The sequence below is a fragment of the Capsella rubella genome, unplaced genomic scaffold (genome assembly GCF_000375325.1).
Source record: "Capsella rubella cultivar Monte Gargano unplaced genomic scaffold, Caprub1_0 scaffold_3, whole genome shotgun sequence".
In the NCBI taxonomy this organism is placed as follows: Eukaryota; Viridiplantae; Streptophyta; class Magnoliopsida; order Brassicales; family Brassicaceae; genus Capsella; species Capsella rubella.
In genome coordinates this window covers 11,072,558-11,091,811 of record NW_006238921.1, presented here as the reverse complement: position 1 = coordinate 11,091,811, position 19,254 = coordinate 11,072,558, and the positions used below count along the sequence as shown (strand labels likewise).

Sequence of the window (19,254 nt, the reverse complement as noted above, 5' to 3'; positions counted from 1 at the left end):
GTATTTTAGATTTTCGGGTTTAAAGATATAAACCATGTTCAAGTATATCTAGATTTCGAATTCAGATCGGGTATTTCGAGTTCGGATTCAGATTACCTGAAATTCTCAAAATTCAAAATTTGAGTATCCAAATATGTCCAAACAACTAAAAAAAATTGCAAAACCTACATAAATTTTTACTAAAATTTATTTTTTAAAAAGTTAATAACTCTATAACAATCAAAATATACAAAAGCTGGATATCTTTTACTTTAGACTATTACAAATAGATATATATTATTAATAAATTATTATTATATATTTATATTATGGGTGTATTCGGATATCCGTTCGGGTTTCGGTTCAGTTCAGGTTTGAGTTCGAATTTTCGGGTTTAGAGATATAGAACCCGTTCGGATATTTCTAGGTTTCGGATTCGGGTTCGGATCAGATTCGGATCGAATTTTTGGGTCCGGGTATTTTGCCCAGGCCTTGGCAACATCACCTCCTTGTGCTTGGTCTTTTCGCTTTATGAGTTAACGACATTGTTTGCCGAGGTTAAGCAAATTATATTTGGGCATCGACGTCGACAAGTATCACCGTCTAAAAAGCTTCCATCTTTCTCTAGTAAACAGCTTTCGATTTCATCCGCATCATTTTGCGTCTTCCTTAAACTCTGATCGAGCAGCTCTTGAATTTCGAAAAAAAACCATGGCTACAGCAGCTCTCCTCCGCTCAATCCGACGCCGAGAAGTCGCGTCCGCTCCTTTCTCAGCTTACAAATTCGTAAGTCTTTCTTTCTTTACAAGATCTGTAAACGATATCAGAGTTTCTAACTACATGATCCGATTTGACTTATTCTTATTGAAATTTGGTGTTTGTGGAATCTCGTTTAGTTTCTGTCTTTGCTTCTTCATGATTTCATCTCATATACACAAAAATTTGAGAACATGAGATTTGTTGTGTGTGCCTGCGTTTGTGTAAGTAGACGCAAATCTTGAGACTGTTAGGAAGAAGACAAATGAACTAATAATGGCGAGAGTGTTAGCAATATCTGAGAGTTGTGCTTCTGGTTTAATTGAAAAGCTTGTAATTTGAGTTTAATATGGGATGAAGAAGAGAAGAGGGCTAGCTCTGTATTCAAATGTATTTGCGTAGAGTAAGTGTTTGTCTTAACTGCTCTTGAAACGTTCTTGTTTTGCAGCTTGCTGGTAACGCTCAGCCTTCATTGGGTAGTTCATGTCCCGGTCAAAACTATGCAAGTTTGTATAGAGCTTTTGGGTACGTCTCTTTTGTTTCTTGATGATGCTAAATACCTACCTATTAGATATCTTTTTTACTATGTTCTGTTTTCTATCATAGGTCGAAACCTGTTGTGAATGACATTCTTGGTACTGGTTTGGGCACTAACAACACAAGCAATGACATTAGAGAGGAAAGAGAGGTAGGAGGACTTTGTCCATGTTTTGTTGGTTGCTTTACTTTTTGTCATGTTTAAGAGCAGCTTAACTTATACTTTTTGCCTGGTGATCATTGTCTCGATTTTTCCAGCAGTCAAAAGCTACTGAAACTGTAACTGTTGGAGCTCAATTGACTCGATCTTTCCGAGCTCTTGATGTGGGAACATCGAGACGCTTGTTCTCTACAATCTCAGGGGATATAAAGACAACATACGAGGAACCGAAAACCAAAAGCTTTCGCCCTTTATCTCCTCACCTTCCCGTTTATCAGCCTCAGATGAACTCAATGTTATCGATCTTCAACAGAATCTCAGGGGTTTACTTGACCGGAGTCACTTTCGCTGGCTACCTTCTCTACCTGAAAATGGGTATGATTTGCCTCTCCTACCCTAGCTTCTACCAAGTCCTTTACCATACACAACAGCAACTTCCAATCATCACCTCGGTTACTGCATTAGCCGCTATTTACCATACTATCAAGAGTACTCACTCACTCCTGACCCATTAAAAATACCTTCCCCAAAGTTCTTTCGATGAAGCCGCCAAAGTCTCCTGTAAGAGTGTCTTTGATATGAGCAAGATTAATAAAGAGACTGAGACAAGAAACATTTGTCAAACTCTGTCTTGAGAAGGCAAAGATTTCACACCTGTTTTTGGATATTAGGCTTTTTAAGGCTATGTTTGTTTGCTTTACTTTGTTCTCCGACCATTTTGAAGAGGTTAAATCGAGTAATAAATTTTTCCCAGTGTTCTGTTTCTACGTTATACTCCTCTGCAGCATGTTTAACTTCATGAAATTTCTCAACTTCAAATCTGTTTTCTTCCATTCGCTTGTTATCCTAAATCATAGAGTAAATGTCTCATTTTGGCCTTCAATACACAATACAGAGTACTCAGGATAATGATTCAGTTAATATACCTTTTTTATCTGCCGTCAAAATGTTTATATATTTCGAATGCAAAAAGAAATCAAGAACTATACGTCGTCGTCATGTCATTAACATCACGAACATTTTTTTCCGGTACATTTTTAGCCGGAATCCGGCGTTGACCAGTTTAACCGGCGTTGACCAACATAAATATTCAAAAAAAAAAAATTATTTTTTTAATATTTAGAAAATTATGTTATTAAATCATTTATAATATTGTATAATTAAAAAAAATATATACAATATTCAATATAAAAATATTTTGTATATATATTCAATGGAGAAAAAATAGAAAAATTTTCTGTTTTTAATTATTTTTCCTAATTGGTTTTTTTTAAGTTTAGTTTTGAAATTATCGAAACTAACTAATTATAAAAATCAATGCATTGAATATATATATACAAAATATTTTTATATTAAAAATTGTATATATTTTTTAATTATACAATATTATAAATGATTCAATAACATAATTTTCTAAAAAGTAAAAAACTAAAAAAAATTTTGAATATTAATGTTGGTCAATGCCGGTCAAACTGGTCAACGCTGGATTCCGGCGAAAAATGTACCGGAAAAAAGTATTTTGATGTTGGCGACAAGACTATATACAGTTCGTATATGTGGGCATACGATGCATACAGTTTGTGTAGTTAGGGATATATTTTAAAACTTCGAATGTGTGACCATGTATTGTAGCATATTTCGTGTAGTTAGGTATTTTTTTCCCGTTTATTAACTCTGGAAGCTAGTATATAAAACGAAGATACAGTACTACGCGAATTTTATATTTCGAATCCTTACCGGAAAAGGAAGAGCTTTCCAAAGTAGTATCTCCAAATCCGATATGACTTAAGATCAAAGCTCCAGCGATTCCTATTCCATCTCCAAACACACAATCTCCTCTTCTTTATATAACAAACCCTCGCAAACACTTCTGCAACACACAATCTCTTCTTTTAACGCTCGAGCCTTCTTTAACAGATCGCATTCTTTGTTTTCTTGCAATCCAAGCTATGTCGAACGACAATGGCAAAAACCCTATGCCTAACGACAAGGACAACGATGATCTTGTTTTCACCGCTTTCAAGAATATGGATCTCTATGGCAAAGATCATAACGTTCTATCAGGACTGTTGGGCATGACGACGTGTTCAGAACGTTCCTGTGAGTTCCAAAAGTTCCTCCAACGTCTCGATACGTATCCAACGGCTGAGAGGGAGAGCCACTTGTTTGAGATAGGATCATTGTTAACCACAAACAACTGCGCTTTTCTTGACTTGGCTACGAACCAAAGCGGCTCGCATGCTTTACGAACCCTCTTTAGACGCAGCCCTGCCTTAGACCATCTCATATTCCTCTCTGTCTCTATGAACTTCTTCTCGCTCATGACCAGTAAGTACAGTCGTGGCTTGATCAACTCGGCTATACGAGTCGTCGATAAAACCAAGAAAGAGACGCTCTACAAAGCTCACTTACGAATGCACTCTAGACCTCGCCAGGGTAGAAACCGGTTGCCTTGCCCTAAACGAGGTGTTTCAAGAGATCAGAGGCAAATACAGAGACCTAATCTTCAAGCGAGTCGCCAAGAACGCGGACTGGTTATCTTTTGATCACTACGGAACACACGTTGTTCAGAACTTTCTGACACTTGAGAACCCGGGTGCAACAGCCGCAATCGCGGAGAGGCTCTGTGGATGTTTCTTCAGGTTGGCCAAGGAGAGACAAGGAAGCTATGTGGTGGAGAAGTGTCTCAAGTCGTGTTTTGCGAGAGAGATAGTGTTGGAGGAGTTTAGAGGGAATGATCAAGAATGGGTGAGAATGGCCAATGACAAGTTTGGCAACTTTGTGGCACAGTGTGCGTTGAAAGTGATGAAGGAGGAAGGAATGACTCCATTGTTGAGAGAGTTTATTGAGAAGCTAAGACCTTACTTTTGTACGATGAAGATTGGGTATGGGAAGAATATAGTAAGACTGATTCAAGAAGATATCGAGAGATGTCTTTAGTTAGTTTTCTTTTTGGTTAGTTTTGTGATGGTTCTTCATTGTCTAGTCTATCGTAGTGCTGTTATGTTTTTTTGTGTTGTTATTGGATTTTGGTTTCTAATAAGACACCTGCTATTTTATGCCAAAACTTTAAAATATTTGTCTTGCTTTTTCATTTTTTTTTTTTTTTTTTATATAATCAAACCAAAATTTTGGAGGACTTTGCTAGCAAATATCCGAATTAGAAACCAATCTGATTGTACATGCATTGATGATGTAAAGACAAGAAATAAAAATTTGATAAGACAAATTTGGGAGCAAGGGGGAAGAGAAGGATATCAATTTGAATCCGAATGACAAAGACAATATAATTTAATTTACATGGACACCTGGTTTCTGGATTGAGACATGTAATTTAATTTGGCAACAAGATAATGAGGACAAAGACCATCATGGTGATTGACAATATAATGATTGTCGATTAGTAAAATGACCAAAACAAAAATGAATGACATGGCAAGTATGGGTCATATGTATGTGGATTAGTTAGTTTAGTGTGAGAGAGCAAGTCTCTCCTTTCTCACCTAACACACACTTGTAGTGTTAGACGTGATGGGCGGCTGACTTCATGCATGGCTCAAGTAGACCCGTCTTGGTTACAAAACCGCATCGAAAGAGACAAAAAGCGTGGCTTTTAATTTTCGGTTTATGGTTTTATCATGTTTTCTTGTTGTATCGAACTATTTCTTCTTATTAATCGAATCATCCAACGCTAAAAAAAAAAGAATGATGCAAGGGAATATTATAGGCTGTGCTATTTTGTAAACTCAAAATTTTTAAACGGTCATTATCAAAAACACCTTTCAAAACATGCCACATTGAAGAGTTATTAGACGATTTTTCCCTCAGCCTTGAAAAGTAAATGCTTAGCATTTTCTGTTATTGGACGAACCCGGACATGGCGCTCTGTTATTGGACAGACCCGGACATGGCGTTCAATAATAACAACTGTTTAATAAAATTTGAATTTTAAAATATGGAAGTATGAGTTTGGGATGGAATCATCGGTCATCATAGATTCATAGGTACAGTATTTGTTTATTTTGATTCTCTTTTGCTGAAATTAGTAATCATGTATGTATAATATAAATCGTTTAGGGAAGTACATTGAGACATAACACACTATAGAAAGATGGTAATGAATTCAACGAAAGAGTAAAAAAAAAAAGATGGACTAAGGTGTGTCGTGATTATAAATTAAATAAAAGATATTACTGAGAGATGATAATGAAATTAATTATATTATTTGGATTGAAGAGAGTGAGTCGGTAGCTTGGCATCTTAAAATATTTAAATTTTAATAATATATAGAATATTATAATTTTTGTTAACTTTGAATTTTATACTTGATTTTCTATCTAAAAAACAATTGTATATTCAATTTTCTATCTATTATATATACTACAAGGATGAAAAATATAATTAAACCAAGAGATATAACTTAAATTAAGTGGAATATAAAAAGAGATTAAAAAATAAAATTATTCATTGGGAATTTTTAAGGTTTCACTTTCTCCTTATTGGTCTATTTAGCATTTCTTTTTTAATTATAATATTTATTTTTAATTAAACCAAATATCTAACACATTTAATTATATACTTTAATTCATACTTGAAATCCACACTTTACTACTAAATTGTAACTGAAATTATATAACTTGTGAATTGACTATTTGTTTCCTCCATTCAATTTCAATTAACACATTATAAATTATAATTATAACTCCTCTAATTTAATTATTTTAGAATTGTAACTTACATAATATGTTATCCTATAAATACCTATTCTTATATCTTCCTCCACCATATCTGATGCCCTCAATATTTTCCTTGTTTTATTATTTAATGTTCTTGTATTTAAAAGCTTAATTAAGATATCATTGTAACTTATAAGAGTTTGATTATATATTGGGGGAATTTCAAAAATACCCCTTTTCAAATACCACTTTTTAAAAATACTCCTCTTTCTAATTTTATCAAAAAATCACTATAAATTTCGAAATTTATCAAAAATCTATGTGTAAGCTTATATTTAAGAGAATTTTTGAGAAATGCCTCTTTTGGTCTACCCCTTTTTATAAATACCCCTCTTTTCAAATACCCCTTTTTAAAAATATCCATCTTTTCTATCTATTTTCAAAAATACCCCTTTTTAAATATGAAAAATTATAAACTTTTATATGGTTGATAAGGTACATCAAGATCATCATTACTACTGGGAGACTAAATCCAAATATTTATAAGGTTTTAAAAGGTTATAAACGGCATTTATAAGATTTTTATAAGGTTTTAAAAGGTTTACAAGGTTTTTATAAGGTTTTTAAATGATTTTTAAAAGGTATTTATACGGTATTTATGAAATATATATGTAAATTTACACACATATAAAGATAATTTGTGTCTTTAAATATAGAGAATTTTTGAGAAATACCCCTTTTGGTGTACCCCTTTTTAAAAATACCCATCTTTTCTATCCATTTTCAAAAATACCCCTTTTCAAATATGAAAAATTATAAACTTTTATATGGTTAAAAAGGTATATCGAGGTCATCATTACTAATGGGAGACTAAATCCAAATATTTATAAGGTTTTAAAAGGTTCTAAACGGCATTTATAATGTTTTTATAAGGGTTTTAAAAGGTTTACACAGTTTTTATAAGGTTTTTAAATGGTTTTTAAAAGGTTTTTAAAAGGTATTTATACGGTATTTATGAAATCTATACTATTAATTGGGGAGCATTATTTGTCTTTGTTGCCAAACAAACTTGAAAAAAAAATATTACAAAATATATAATCCCAACCATGTAACCAAACACACTAAAAGACAGCAAAAATGTTTAATTAAATAAATAAAAAATAAAAAACTAAAACTATCTATATTTATGGAAATCATATTAATTTTATTACCATAAAAATTTGACAATTAAATTCGAAATTAAACATATGTAAACATATTTAATATTAAGTATATATTTTAGAATAATTTATTTAAACAATAATTTATATTTATGAAAAATATGTTTGATTATAAAACAAATGTGGAGAAATATACAACATAATTAATTATATCATCAAATATTTTAAAAGATAGTCTTAAATAACTAATTAAAAAGATTTAAAGAAAAAAACTTAATTAAATTAATAATTAAAAAATTGTTTCCTCAAATCATGTAAAACATTATATATCACATATAATCTCTTATTTTCACATAAATTCATCATATAAAAAAAAAATCTCAAAAATATAGCACAAAAAATAAAAGAATTTGAAATATATTGATTAGATATGATATACTTCCGTTTTTCCTTTTAAGAAAATCAAAACCTAATTTTTAAAAAATTATTCAGAAATACAGAATTAATCCGATCACCCTAATAACTAGCACTTGATATAACCAATCAACAATTAAAAAGATATTGAATTCAATTATTATAATGCGATTTCAAATATACAAACTATCCAAAAATAAAAATAAAAGTTTAATTACATTGAAATAGTTTGATCGTTATTTTTTCAAGATTTCAAATATTTCTGTACCTCATTAACTACTAAATTAAAACAGTTGACAATATTTTACAAATATATCATTAAAGTTAATTCTCATAACAAACTAATGGTATATTCCCTAAAATATATATACATTAACTATAAAATAAGAAATATTTCCTAAAAATGGATATCTACTAAATTTATAAATAATTCAATTAGTTAATGATTTTTTTTGGATCAACCAATTAGTTAGTAATTACTACAGACTTCTTTTTCTTATTAACTAGTGATGGACCCGCACGTACGTGCGGGGTTATTTTTACAAAATTACAATTTTTTAAGTAGATGCTATTTTGGTAAAATTTTGTTATATGAGTTTATTTGATAAACTATATATAGACATACAATTGTAAAATATAGATATTATATTATATAATACAATTTTAAAATTATTTAAATGAAAATGATAAATCATATTACGTGTTTATTTTTTAAACTAATCAAAACATTTCTAACTGTTTGCTTAGAGATGTTAAATCGGATTTGAGTATGGCTTTAGTTTGAATTGTTTTATGTGTAGTTTAGAATGGAAAACCCGTCCTGTCCCTTTCCGTCTCGTCCTGACCCGTTCCGTCCCACCCCGCCCCGTCCCGTCCCGTCCCGTCCCGTATTCTATCTGTCATAAAATTTCTGTCCCATAATCGTTTCTTTTTAACACATAATTATTTGCCAATGTTTATTATAAGAAACTTGGTAAAAGATTTAGACAAGATACCCGTATTCCTCGTTTAAATATTTACTTTTATCAAACTAATAAAAATCTAATTATCAATCTAAGTCACATGCTCCCACCATTTTCATTCACAAGGCACTCTCTGTAATCCTAGCATACACAATCCTTGTTCGATTTTTAATTTTATTGATCTTTCAGTTTCATCTTTATTTCTCATTACTTTTTTCAATTCAAAGATTCATGTTTAGCCTTTTTGTTTTCTAAAGATTTAGGTATTTCTATTTTTTTCATGGATTTATTGTAGTTTTGTTATCAGAAGTATACGTTATCTTCTTGTACCCGTCATTTCATGTCTAAATATTTGAAATAAATAGGAAAGTGGAAATTAAATTTAGCAATTTAAATTACATGTCCCCGTATCGTACTCGTAGTTTTATATTTGAAAGTTTAAATTGAATTTAACTTTATGACCGTGTCTCATAATATTTATATCTAATCATATTTTACTTTTTTTATGAGAAATAATTCAGATAATATTTGTTTTCGAATTATATGTTCCCGTCTCGTATCCATTCCTATAAGTTTATATTTTTTTAAAAAAAATAAATAACACCATTTACATGTAACTAAATATAATTTTAGTATATGTAAAATTTCATATAATCATCTAAAAGTAGAGATTTATACGTCCCAAAGTTGAATTTTTTCAATATTTTGATATTTTGAAAATTAAATATAACTACCAATTCTTTTATTTCAACCGGTTTTCCAAAATTATATATTATATTTGTCAATGATAGTTTAAAATTGTACGTATATGTGAGATAATGTTTGTAAATGCTTATTTATTATATCATTTATATCATATTAATTTGACATTTTATTTTTGTTTTCAATTAGATTAAATCATAAAAATATAATCCATTTATTATTTAAAAATTGGTAATAAGTCGTTAAAATCATTTAAATGTGATATATCCACTTGTTATTTAGTTTTAATCTTAATAGAAATTCTACATGTTTATAATCTCAAAATGTAGTTTATGATTTGATAAAACAATTATTTAATATTTGATAATAGTAATGATATGCAAATTGCCAATGGATGAAGATTTATTTTGTTAAGATTGTGTGAAATTAATAAGAAAAATAAGTTTAGAATAATCATTAACTAACTGCTTGACCAAATAAAAAATCATTAACTAATTGAATTAATGATAAATTTTGTAGATATCTTTTGTGCTATATTTGCTAGTTTGAATATGAATATTTTTTATGTGAAAATAAGAAATTCATGTGATCTAGAATGTTTATTCGCATGATTTTAGCAAACAAATATTTAATTATTGATTTATTTAAATTTCATTTATATTTTAAAATTATATTTTTTTGAAAATTTGATGATATGATAGTTATGTATATATACTATGTATAATTTGATTAGTTGATTATTTCATAAGCTATTATCTTTGTTTTTTAGATATATGATGATTTTTTTAATTAGATTTCATTCTATATAAATTATTAATTCCGAAATTATATTAAAATATTAAATTAATATTAGATATGTTTATGTATATTCAAAATAGATATGTTTACATATACAGTAAAACCTCTATAAATTAATACTCGATAAATTAATAATCTCTATAAATTAATAAATTTATCCGGTCCCAAGTTGGGACTAGTCTAATTTTAGACACATTTCGATAAAATAATAAGATAATATTTTTTTTAAAAATCCTTTGTAAATATATGGTCCCATCAATATTATAAATTAATAATTAGATAAAATTTTCAAAATATATGTATATATAGATACATTATTTTTTGTTAGAGTTTATTTCTAATATTTTACTATATAAAAATTTGGAAGAATTCTCTTTCAAGACATAATAATTATTATTTTCTTTGTTAATGATTATATAAAATACTAATTATCATGATTAAATCTTATTTTTAAATATCTTTTTGAAAACACTTTCCAAATTAGGAAAATCTCTCTATAAATTAATAATTATTAATTTATCGATAAATTAAAACCTCTATAAATTAATTTTGAATTTAATTGTCTACTTTTTATGGTAAAAGATTATTATAATTTACATAAATAGATAGTTGTTTTTTTTTTTTCTTTTTTTTTCTTTTTTTTGCTGTCATTAATTCTGTTTGGCAATTGGAATATATTTCATGAAATTTTGTTTTTAAATTAGGGGGTGTTTGGCTTCAAGTTGTCCTTCCCAATTAATAGTATAGATTTCACACAATTTAACAAAATAAATCTACATCCATAGCCAATTTGCATATGAATACTATATTCAACTCTTAACTAATTATTTTATCAAATCTTGAACTGCATTTTGAGATATATAATATATATTAACATTAAAACTAAATAATAAGTGGATATATTAAATTTAAATAATTTTACAATTTCTAAATAATAAATAAATTATATTTTTATGATTTAATTTCTACGTCAGTAAGTTTCAAAAAAATAAATAAAAAAAATCAAGTAGTTAAGAACAAAATCCTTAACTGTCTAACTGAATCTAAACTATAAATCATATACTAGATAAATATCTAAAAATATTATCCCACATATATAGGTACAATTTCAACCTATCGTTGACAAATATGACATATAAATTCTGGATAACGAGTTGAAATAAAAAGAAAATTGGTAGTTATATTTAATTTTCAAAATCTCAAAAACTGAATTAAAATCAACTTCGGGACGTATAAGTCTCTACTTTTGGGCGATTATATGAAATTTTACACGAATAAATATACCTACCAATAAAACCACACACGTACGTGCGAGTCTAAATATTTTACCTATTTCTCTGTCTGTTATACTAAAATATACAATCACAAATGAGTAAGTTATAATTTAAACCACATTATGAGATGAAAAAACATGACATATGTGAGACAGGACGGGATGAGTTTTCTATTATGAAATAGACAAAGCAAAAACAAATCCGATAATTCTTTTTTATTTAAACCATTTTTTAAAAAAGAATACTAAACTAATACAACTTTGGATTATGAATGTTAATAATATTCCCAAAAATTATATTTACAAATATGACTCCGCACATATGAAATATATTATAAACTTAGTTTTTAAAATTAATCCCGCACGTACGTGCGGGTCCGAACCTAGTATATATATAAATTTACACACATATAAAGATAATTTGTGTCTATAAATATAAGTTTACATATATGTTTTTGATAAATTTCAAATTTTATAGTGACTTTTTAATAAAACTAGAAAGAGGGGTATTTTTAAAAAGTGGTATTGGAAAAAGGGTATTTTGAAATTCCCCCTTAAATATAAGCTTACACATAGATTTTTGATAAATTTCGACATTTATAGTGATTTTTTGATAAAATTAGAAAGAGCGTATTTTTAAAAAGTGGTATTTGAAAAGGGGTATTTTTGAAATTCTCCCTATATTTAAAGACACATATTATCTTTATATGTGTGTAAATTTACATATATATTTCATAAATACCGTATAAATACCTTTTAAAAATCATTTAAAAACCTTATAAAAACCTTGTAAACCTTTTAAAAACCTTATAAAAATCTTATAAATGCCGTTTATAACCTTTTAAAACCTTATATATATTTGGTTAAAACCTTATATATATTTGGTTTATAACCTTTTAAAACCTTATATATATTTTGTTTTGAATAATATTTCTTCTTTGTTTTATGTACTTCTTCATTTCGTAATTGTTTTCTTATAATATTAAATGTATAATACATATGTATAATATTATTTTATGGCTATAAAAAATTACTTTATCGATGAGATTCAAAAATTTTGATTTCCGACCATCGCACCATAAGAAAATCAAGCTAAAGAAACCATCTTCATTATTTTACTTTAGATGTTTGTTTCTTTCTTACATATTCATGTCTATTTATTTTATTTTCAAAAGTATGTAATTATTTTAACAAAATAATGTTTTGTTATATAATTATCAAACTAATTTGCAAGACATTGAAATAAATAAAAATTATACACACATAAAGGTAATTTGTCTGTGTATTTATAAGCTTACACACATATTTGGATAAATTTCAACATTTTAGTGGTTTTTTGATAAATTTTGAAAAGGGGGTAAATTTAAAAAGTTGAATTTGAAAAGGGTATTTTTTAAATTCTCCCAATATCATTCTATTTTTATCATTAACAATATTATTGTTTTATCAAAAGAAACTCAAAAGTACTAAAGAAAATTACTATTAAAATTGAACAATTAATCAAAGGATAAATTTAAGAGATATAGATGTATGCTTCTATTTTATGATTTAAATAAATAAAGTGTAAAAATGTCATAAGCATTGAAGTGTATTTATTCTATTTTCCATAACTAATAAATAATTTAAAATTAATTAACTAAATATACAACAACCCGCACATATGCGCGGGACATTACCTAGTAAAGAAAGAAGAGAAATTGATACCAATAACATGTTTATGATACCCATACCCTCTTTTTTTGCCATTTTCAAGTTTGTCCTCTCTTAAATTTTAATGGACATTTTACCCCTAGTTGAAAGAATATTATTTCCCAAAGGAAGGAATATTCCTTCCAAAAATTTCCCGCCAAAAGATTTTCCCGCAAAAAAATTTTTTTTTATTAAATTTTCCCGCCAAATTTATTAAAGGGTTTACAAGATTTTTAAAGGGTCTTTTAAAGGGTTTACAAGGGTTTTTAAAGGGATTTACAAGAGTTTTTAAATGGTTTTAAAAGATTTGTAATGGTTTTTAAAGGGTTAGAAGCTTACAAAGGTTTTTTAAAGGTTTTAAATGATTTACAATGGTTTTTAAAAGTTTTTTATAAGTTTATAACAGTTTTTAAAGGATTTACAAGGATTTTTTAAGGATTTTAAAAATTTACAAGGATTTTTAAAGGTTTTTAAAAAGGATTTACAAGTGTTTTTAAAAGGATTTACAAGTGTATTTAAAGGCATACAAAGATTTAAAAATAGTTTTAAAGGACTTACAAGGGGTTTTAAAGGGTTTTAGAAGTGTACAAAGGTTTTTAAAGGGTTTACAAAAGTTTTTAAATATATTACAAGTTCTTTAAAATGGGTTTTAAGGATTTACAAGGGTTTTTAAAGAGTTTTAGAAGTTTATAAAATTTTTTATTAAATGATTTATCACGGTTATAAGGGGTTTAAAGGGATTTAAAAGTGTTTATAAATGTTATAAAATGATTAACAATGATTTTAAAAGGTTTACTCAAGTTTTGAAAGGTTTTGGATAACTTTTAAAAGATTTACTAGGTTTTTTAAAAGATTTTTTAAGGGATTTAAAAATATTTACAAGGTTTTTAAAAAGATTTTTAAGAAATTGCAGAAAAATTTTTGCTAAAATTTTTGGCGGAAAATTTTTTGTCAGAAATTTTTTGGAAAGAATATTCTTTTTGTTGGAAAGAATATTCCTTCTTTTTGTTGGAAGGAATATTCTTTTTGTTGGAAATAGAAAGAATATTCCTTTTTCATCATGATTTATAATAAAGGAGGGTAATTTAGTCTTTTTGTACATTGAAGAGGATAATTTTGAAATTAGACACATAGAGAGGGTATTTGTAGAAAAGAGTATCATAAAAAGGTTAGTTGTGCAAATCTTCCCAAGAAAGAAAGTATACTTGTAGTCAATTAAATGTCTAAATTTTTATTAAATTTTTAAATACTGTAACTTACAATTGTTTTTACTTTAATAAATAAAATACTATTCTTACGGTTTAATTAATCTGATAAGATTATTTAACAGTTTAGTTATCTGTTAAAAATTTTCATTTTTGAAAATAATGTTAATTGTAACTAAATTAAATTTTTTTTTTCTAATTTTTAAAGTTTTTAACCCTAAACCGACTCTCGATATCGAAAAAAAATCCTAGAAACTGATTTTATCCGTTTCTTTTTGGAATTTCTGTGATACTAATTATCAATGCATGTTGTAAGACGAAAAAGCTTTCAACACATCCGTCAGAACGTTCGAAATCACATTTATATTAGCTTTACAATATTTGAAACGCCATTTACTGTTTAAAAATATATCAGCTTGGATCGTACCCGCGCTACAGCGCGGAGGAATGTTTTCGTTTTTGCTTATTTTAAATATAACACTTGTGAGAGACTTATAATTTTATTATGGAAAAAAGATCGCAAGCTACACAAACTATTAGAGAATGCATAATCACACATGTCAAGTATACTATTGTACATTCAGCTACACAAAATAGATGTATTGCATGGTCACATGCATCAGCTATACGACATCATGTAGTCAACACCATAAACTTATAGTTCTGGTACATCAGTCAAATAATTATGGCAAAGACCGGTGTTGACTCCAGCGTTGACCGATTGTTGACCAATTTTTTTATTTCTTTTTTTTATATCCAATATCTAAATATTAATTTTGTATATATATTTAATGTATTCATTCTTATAACAATTAGTTATTTTTAAATTTTAGAGCTAAACTAATAGTATAATAATTCAAGATATTAAAATTTAAATTAAAACTGGAAAAAATCATGTCATAGTCAATTAGTAAAAGAATTGCTTATTTCACATTTACTATATTAAACATTAACTTATTATTTTAATTTAAATACATTAAAACATTAAAACATTAGTAATTCCAGTCTTAAATAGTTTGAACAATAAGTAATATTATTTAGTAGTTAGTAATGAATATAAACAGTGAAGGTATACGTATTTATTATGTACGCTCATGACCGTCCTACGTGTTGAAAATATTCTAAGCAAAAATAATACTAACATTTGATATATGCGGAAGAGCATGTCCAATGGTAGTATACTATCAAAAAATTTTAGTAATTTTTTACTAATAAATGGTGTATTTTTGAAAATAAGAATTTTTTGAAGATAATTAAAATTATCCATTTCCAATGGTAAAACTCTTAATTGGAGTTCTTAAAAAAAATTTGAAAACTAAAATTTTATAAAACATAAAAATTATTAATTTGTAACACAAATAATATAAACATAACTAAACCATAATAAAAACACATAATACAAATCATATTTTAATTGTTGCCAAAGTTTTGTTAAATATTCTTAACCAGATCAGACAAGAGATGAAATTGTTTTGTTGCGTGAGAGAACGAGAGAGAGAGAGATGGAGAGTTTTTTTTTTTGGTTGGAAGAGATCTTTGGTTGGAAGAGAAATATAATTTCAAAAATACATCTTTTCAAATACCACTTTTTAAAATATTCAATTTTTAAACTTTATCAAAAAATCATTCAAAATGTTGAAATTTATCCAAATATATGTGTGTGACCTTATAAGTATACACAAAAAAATTATATATATTTCATAAAATAGCGTATAAGTAATTTATAAGAACCTTTTAAAAACCTTATAAACCCTTTTAAAAACTTTTTAAAAACTTTATAAAGCTTATATAAAAGATTTAAAACACTTTAAAACATTATAAAATATTTGTATCGAATCTCCCAGTAATATTTATTATATAGAAGTATTTTATAAACTATATAAAACTTTATAATTTTTCATATTTAAATAATTTTTGTAACTATCTTGTACCATGTGTCTCTAAAAAATTATTTCAAAACTTCTTAACTAAGAGATATCTCTTATTAATATTGATTTTTGATTTATTTTTTGCCCTTTTATTTCTAAGACACCGGTTAAAGAACATGCATTGTATATGATTAAAATGGTAAATTAACTAATTGAAATAGTCAAACTTCCAAACTATGGCTTTTGTTTGTTGTCTCTCAAACACGCTATTAAAACACTACTAATTGGGCCCTCACAAAAATGCCGCAAAAGTCCATATGACTTTTAGCTAACCTCACACCCCCGTCACCGCAATTCTTATCACTTCCAACCAATACTTTACTCCCACGTGTAATCAACCAAAGGAGTTCACGCCAAAACCACTAAACACTATCCCCGTCACGTTAGCATTTCCCAAAACCACCACCGTGATAAAATAGCCATCTTCCTAGTCTTCTCCATTTCTACTCTATATTTTTTTGCTTTCATGTATTAAGCAAGAAGAAGAAGAAGAAGAAGGGAAGATATTTAAAAAAATGGATAAATTCTCATACAACTCGTATCCAGATTCAGCTGAATCTTCTCCTAGATCTCGCGACGTCGACTTTGAAAATCCGCCGCCGTGGGAGGACCAGCAACAACAAAGCTACAAGGTGAAGCTCATGTGCAGTTACGGCGGAAAGATCCAGCCGCGACCTCATGATAACCAGCTCACTTATGTTAACGGAGATACCAAAATCATGTCCGTCGATCGCGGCATCAGATTTCCCGCTTTGGCTTCCAAACTCTCCGTCGTCTGCACCGGCGGAGGAGGTGAAGTATCGTTCAAGTATCAGCTTCCTGGTGAGGATTTAGATGCGTTGATCTCAGTGACTAACGATGAAGATCTAGAGCACATGATGCATGAGTACGATAGGTTGCTTCGTCTATCCTCTAAACCAGCTAGGATGCGTTTGTTTCTCTTCCCTTCTTCTCCCATCTCCGGCGGATTTGGCTCTGAAGGTTCGACTAAATCGGATCGGGATACGCTTAATCCAATCCCTAGCCGACCTGAATCAGAGAAATCTGTATCCGCTGCTGAGTTTTTGTTTGGACCGGAGAAATCTGCTCCAATTCCTCCGTCTCCAGTGAAGGTGGTTCAGCCTGTACCGGAACCGGTGGTGATCGAAACGCCGCCGCAGATGTTCATAGATCAACGGATGTTACAACCGGATCACAGCGTAAATCCAGCAGAGATTCAAAGACAAATCCAGGAATTTCAAATCAGAGATCATGAGCAACAACAGCAGCAAATGTTACATCAGAATCAGCTTCAACAACAACAAGAAGCCATACATCAGAATCAGCTTCATCATCAACAACAACTGCAACAAGAGGCTATACATCAGAATCAGCTGCAACAAGAGGCTATACATCAGAATCAGCTGCTTCAACAACAACAACAACAACAAGAGGCTATGTATCAGAATCAGCTGCTTCAACAACAACAACAACAACAACAACAAGAGGCTATGTACAGAAGAAAAAGTGAAGATGAAAGTGGACGTTACTATTCTCCAACATACGCTCAAAATCCGACGCCGGCGACTGTATCTCAGACGAATCCACAACCTCCGATTAGCTACTGGCAAGGAAACAACAACATTCCAGGGAACGTATTCACAACTACCACCACACAGAATATACCGGAACAGCAGCAAGTGTATATGATTCCAGCTCAATCACAAGCTCAAGGGACAATATACCAAAGCGTTATGAGACCACCGACAGTACAGGGAAACCAAAGCTATTACCCACCTGTTCAGAGAATGCATCATCCTGATGCATACATGGAGCAGCAGAATTACAACGTGGTTCAACCACAGTCACCTTATTCAGGTGGTACACAAGTTATGGCTAGTGTTGGTCCCCCGATGGGAGGGTTACAGGAACCATATTCACAGATGGGTAAACCTGTGTACTACACGGTGGCTGGTGAAGGCATGATGGTCCAACCGCAACCACCTCAACCTCATTCTCAGCAGCAGTACCAGGGAATGGGTCAACCGACTGATCTGAGAACCGGACCAGATGGGAAAGTTGCAGTTAACATGGCTGCACCAAAAGTGACAGATTCGTGAAATTGAGATGATCTCATTTATCCATCTCCAAGTATTTTATAATATATATGTGTAGAAGTGTTTTAAAGATCAAATTGGAATCTTTGATTTCTGATGAATCAATAGAATCACTTTCTGATGTTTTTTATTTAATTTTTGAGAGTTCTGTCTTAACTTTTGAAGTATATGCTGTTTTGGACCTTTTCGTCTCGTGTGTCTCTTGTTCACCCACCCGTTTAGTGGTGTATAAAGATTATTATCCGATTACATATTTCATTTTATGGATCTTTTATTCACTCACACTGAAACAGAGTTTGATATAACTAGTGATCCATTTGACATAATCTGTACAGGTTAAGACTAAAAAATTCGATCTGTGTAATGTTCATTGCATGTGGTCCACAATCGAAGTGAAATAGTATGGACATGTGTTGTTGGAAGAAAGAAGAGTGTTTTAGGTGAGAAAGCAGAGACTTGCTCTCTCACACTAAACTAACTAATCCACATACATATGATCCATACTTGCCACGTCATTCATTTTTTTTTGTGTGGTCATTTTACTAATCGAAAATCATTATATTGTCGATCACTATTATGATCATCTCAAGTCTTTGTCCTCATTATTTTGTTAACAAATTAAATTACATGTCTCAATCCAGAAACCAGGTGTCCATGTAAATAAAGTTATCTTGTCTTTGTTATTCGGATTCAAATCGATATCCTTCTCTCGTTTGTCCTTGTTTTTGGTATAGAACTTCGTACGTTTGAAGAGAAAACGATAACCAAAGGGAGATTATAAGTGACATTTATGGAATACGATTTGGTGGTAATAAAAACTAATATGCAACATCTACATTGTGTCAAAAATATTAGCTTTTTAGTATGGAGAGCTTATATATTCATTTTTTATATATATTTTTTTTAACTCATGAGATTA

The 19,254-nt window shown here is 29.2% G+C and overlaps 3 protein-coding genes across 5 annotated transcripts; all 3 read left to right on the top strand.

Moving 5' to 3' along the window:
* Positions 1-468: 468 nt before the first annotated feature.
* LOC17892870 (succinate dehydrogenase subunit 3-1, mitochondrial) lies at positions 469-2,206 on the top strand. Of its 2 annotated transcripts, none has more exons than XM_006298465.2 (4): positions 469-765; positions 1,184-1,260; positions 1,342-1,423; positions 1,534-2,206. In XM_006298465.2, exons 1-4 carry the CDS (start codon positions 691-693, stop codon positions 1,945-1,947), a joined length of 648 nt encoding a protein of 215 aa, XP_006298527.1. In that variant the 5' UTR covers positions 469-690; the 3' UTR covers positions 1,948-2,206. The 2 variants fall into 2 exon arrangements, with proteins under 2 accessions (XP_006298527.1, XP_006298528.1); XM_006298466.2 differs by having other exon boundaries at positions 471-765; positions 1,531-2,206.
* A 1,175-nt stretch (positions 2,207-3,381) lies between these two features.
* LOC17892671 (putative pumilio homolog 21) lies at positions 3,382-4,372 on the top strand. The gene is given in 2 exon segments (XM_023786140.1): positions 3,382-3,831; positions 3,833-4,372. Coding segments are annotated over 2 exon segments (990 nt in total).
* A 12,302-nt stretch (positions 4,373-16,674) lies between these two features.
* LOC17891953 (alpha-protein kinase 1) lies at positions 16,675-18,584 on the top strand. Of its 2 annotated transcripts, XM_023786272.1 has the most exons (2): positions 16,675-17,594; positions 17,625-18,584. In XM_023786272.1, the coding sequence occupies exons 1-2, from the start codon at positions 16,755-16,757 to the stop codon at positions 18,336-18,338; spliced, it is 1,554 nt and encodes a 517-aa protein (XP_023642040.1). In that variant the 5' UTR covers positions 16,675-16,754; the 3' UTR covers positions 18,339-18,584. The 2 variants fall into 2 exon arrangements, with proteins under 2 accessions (XP_023642040.1, XP_006297419.1); XM_006297357.2 differs by having other exon boundaries at positions 16,675-18,584.
* The last annotated feature ends 670 nt before the right edge of the window (positions 18,585-19,254 follow it).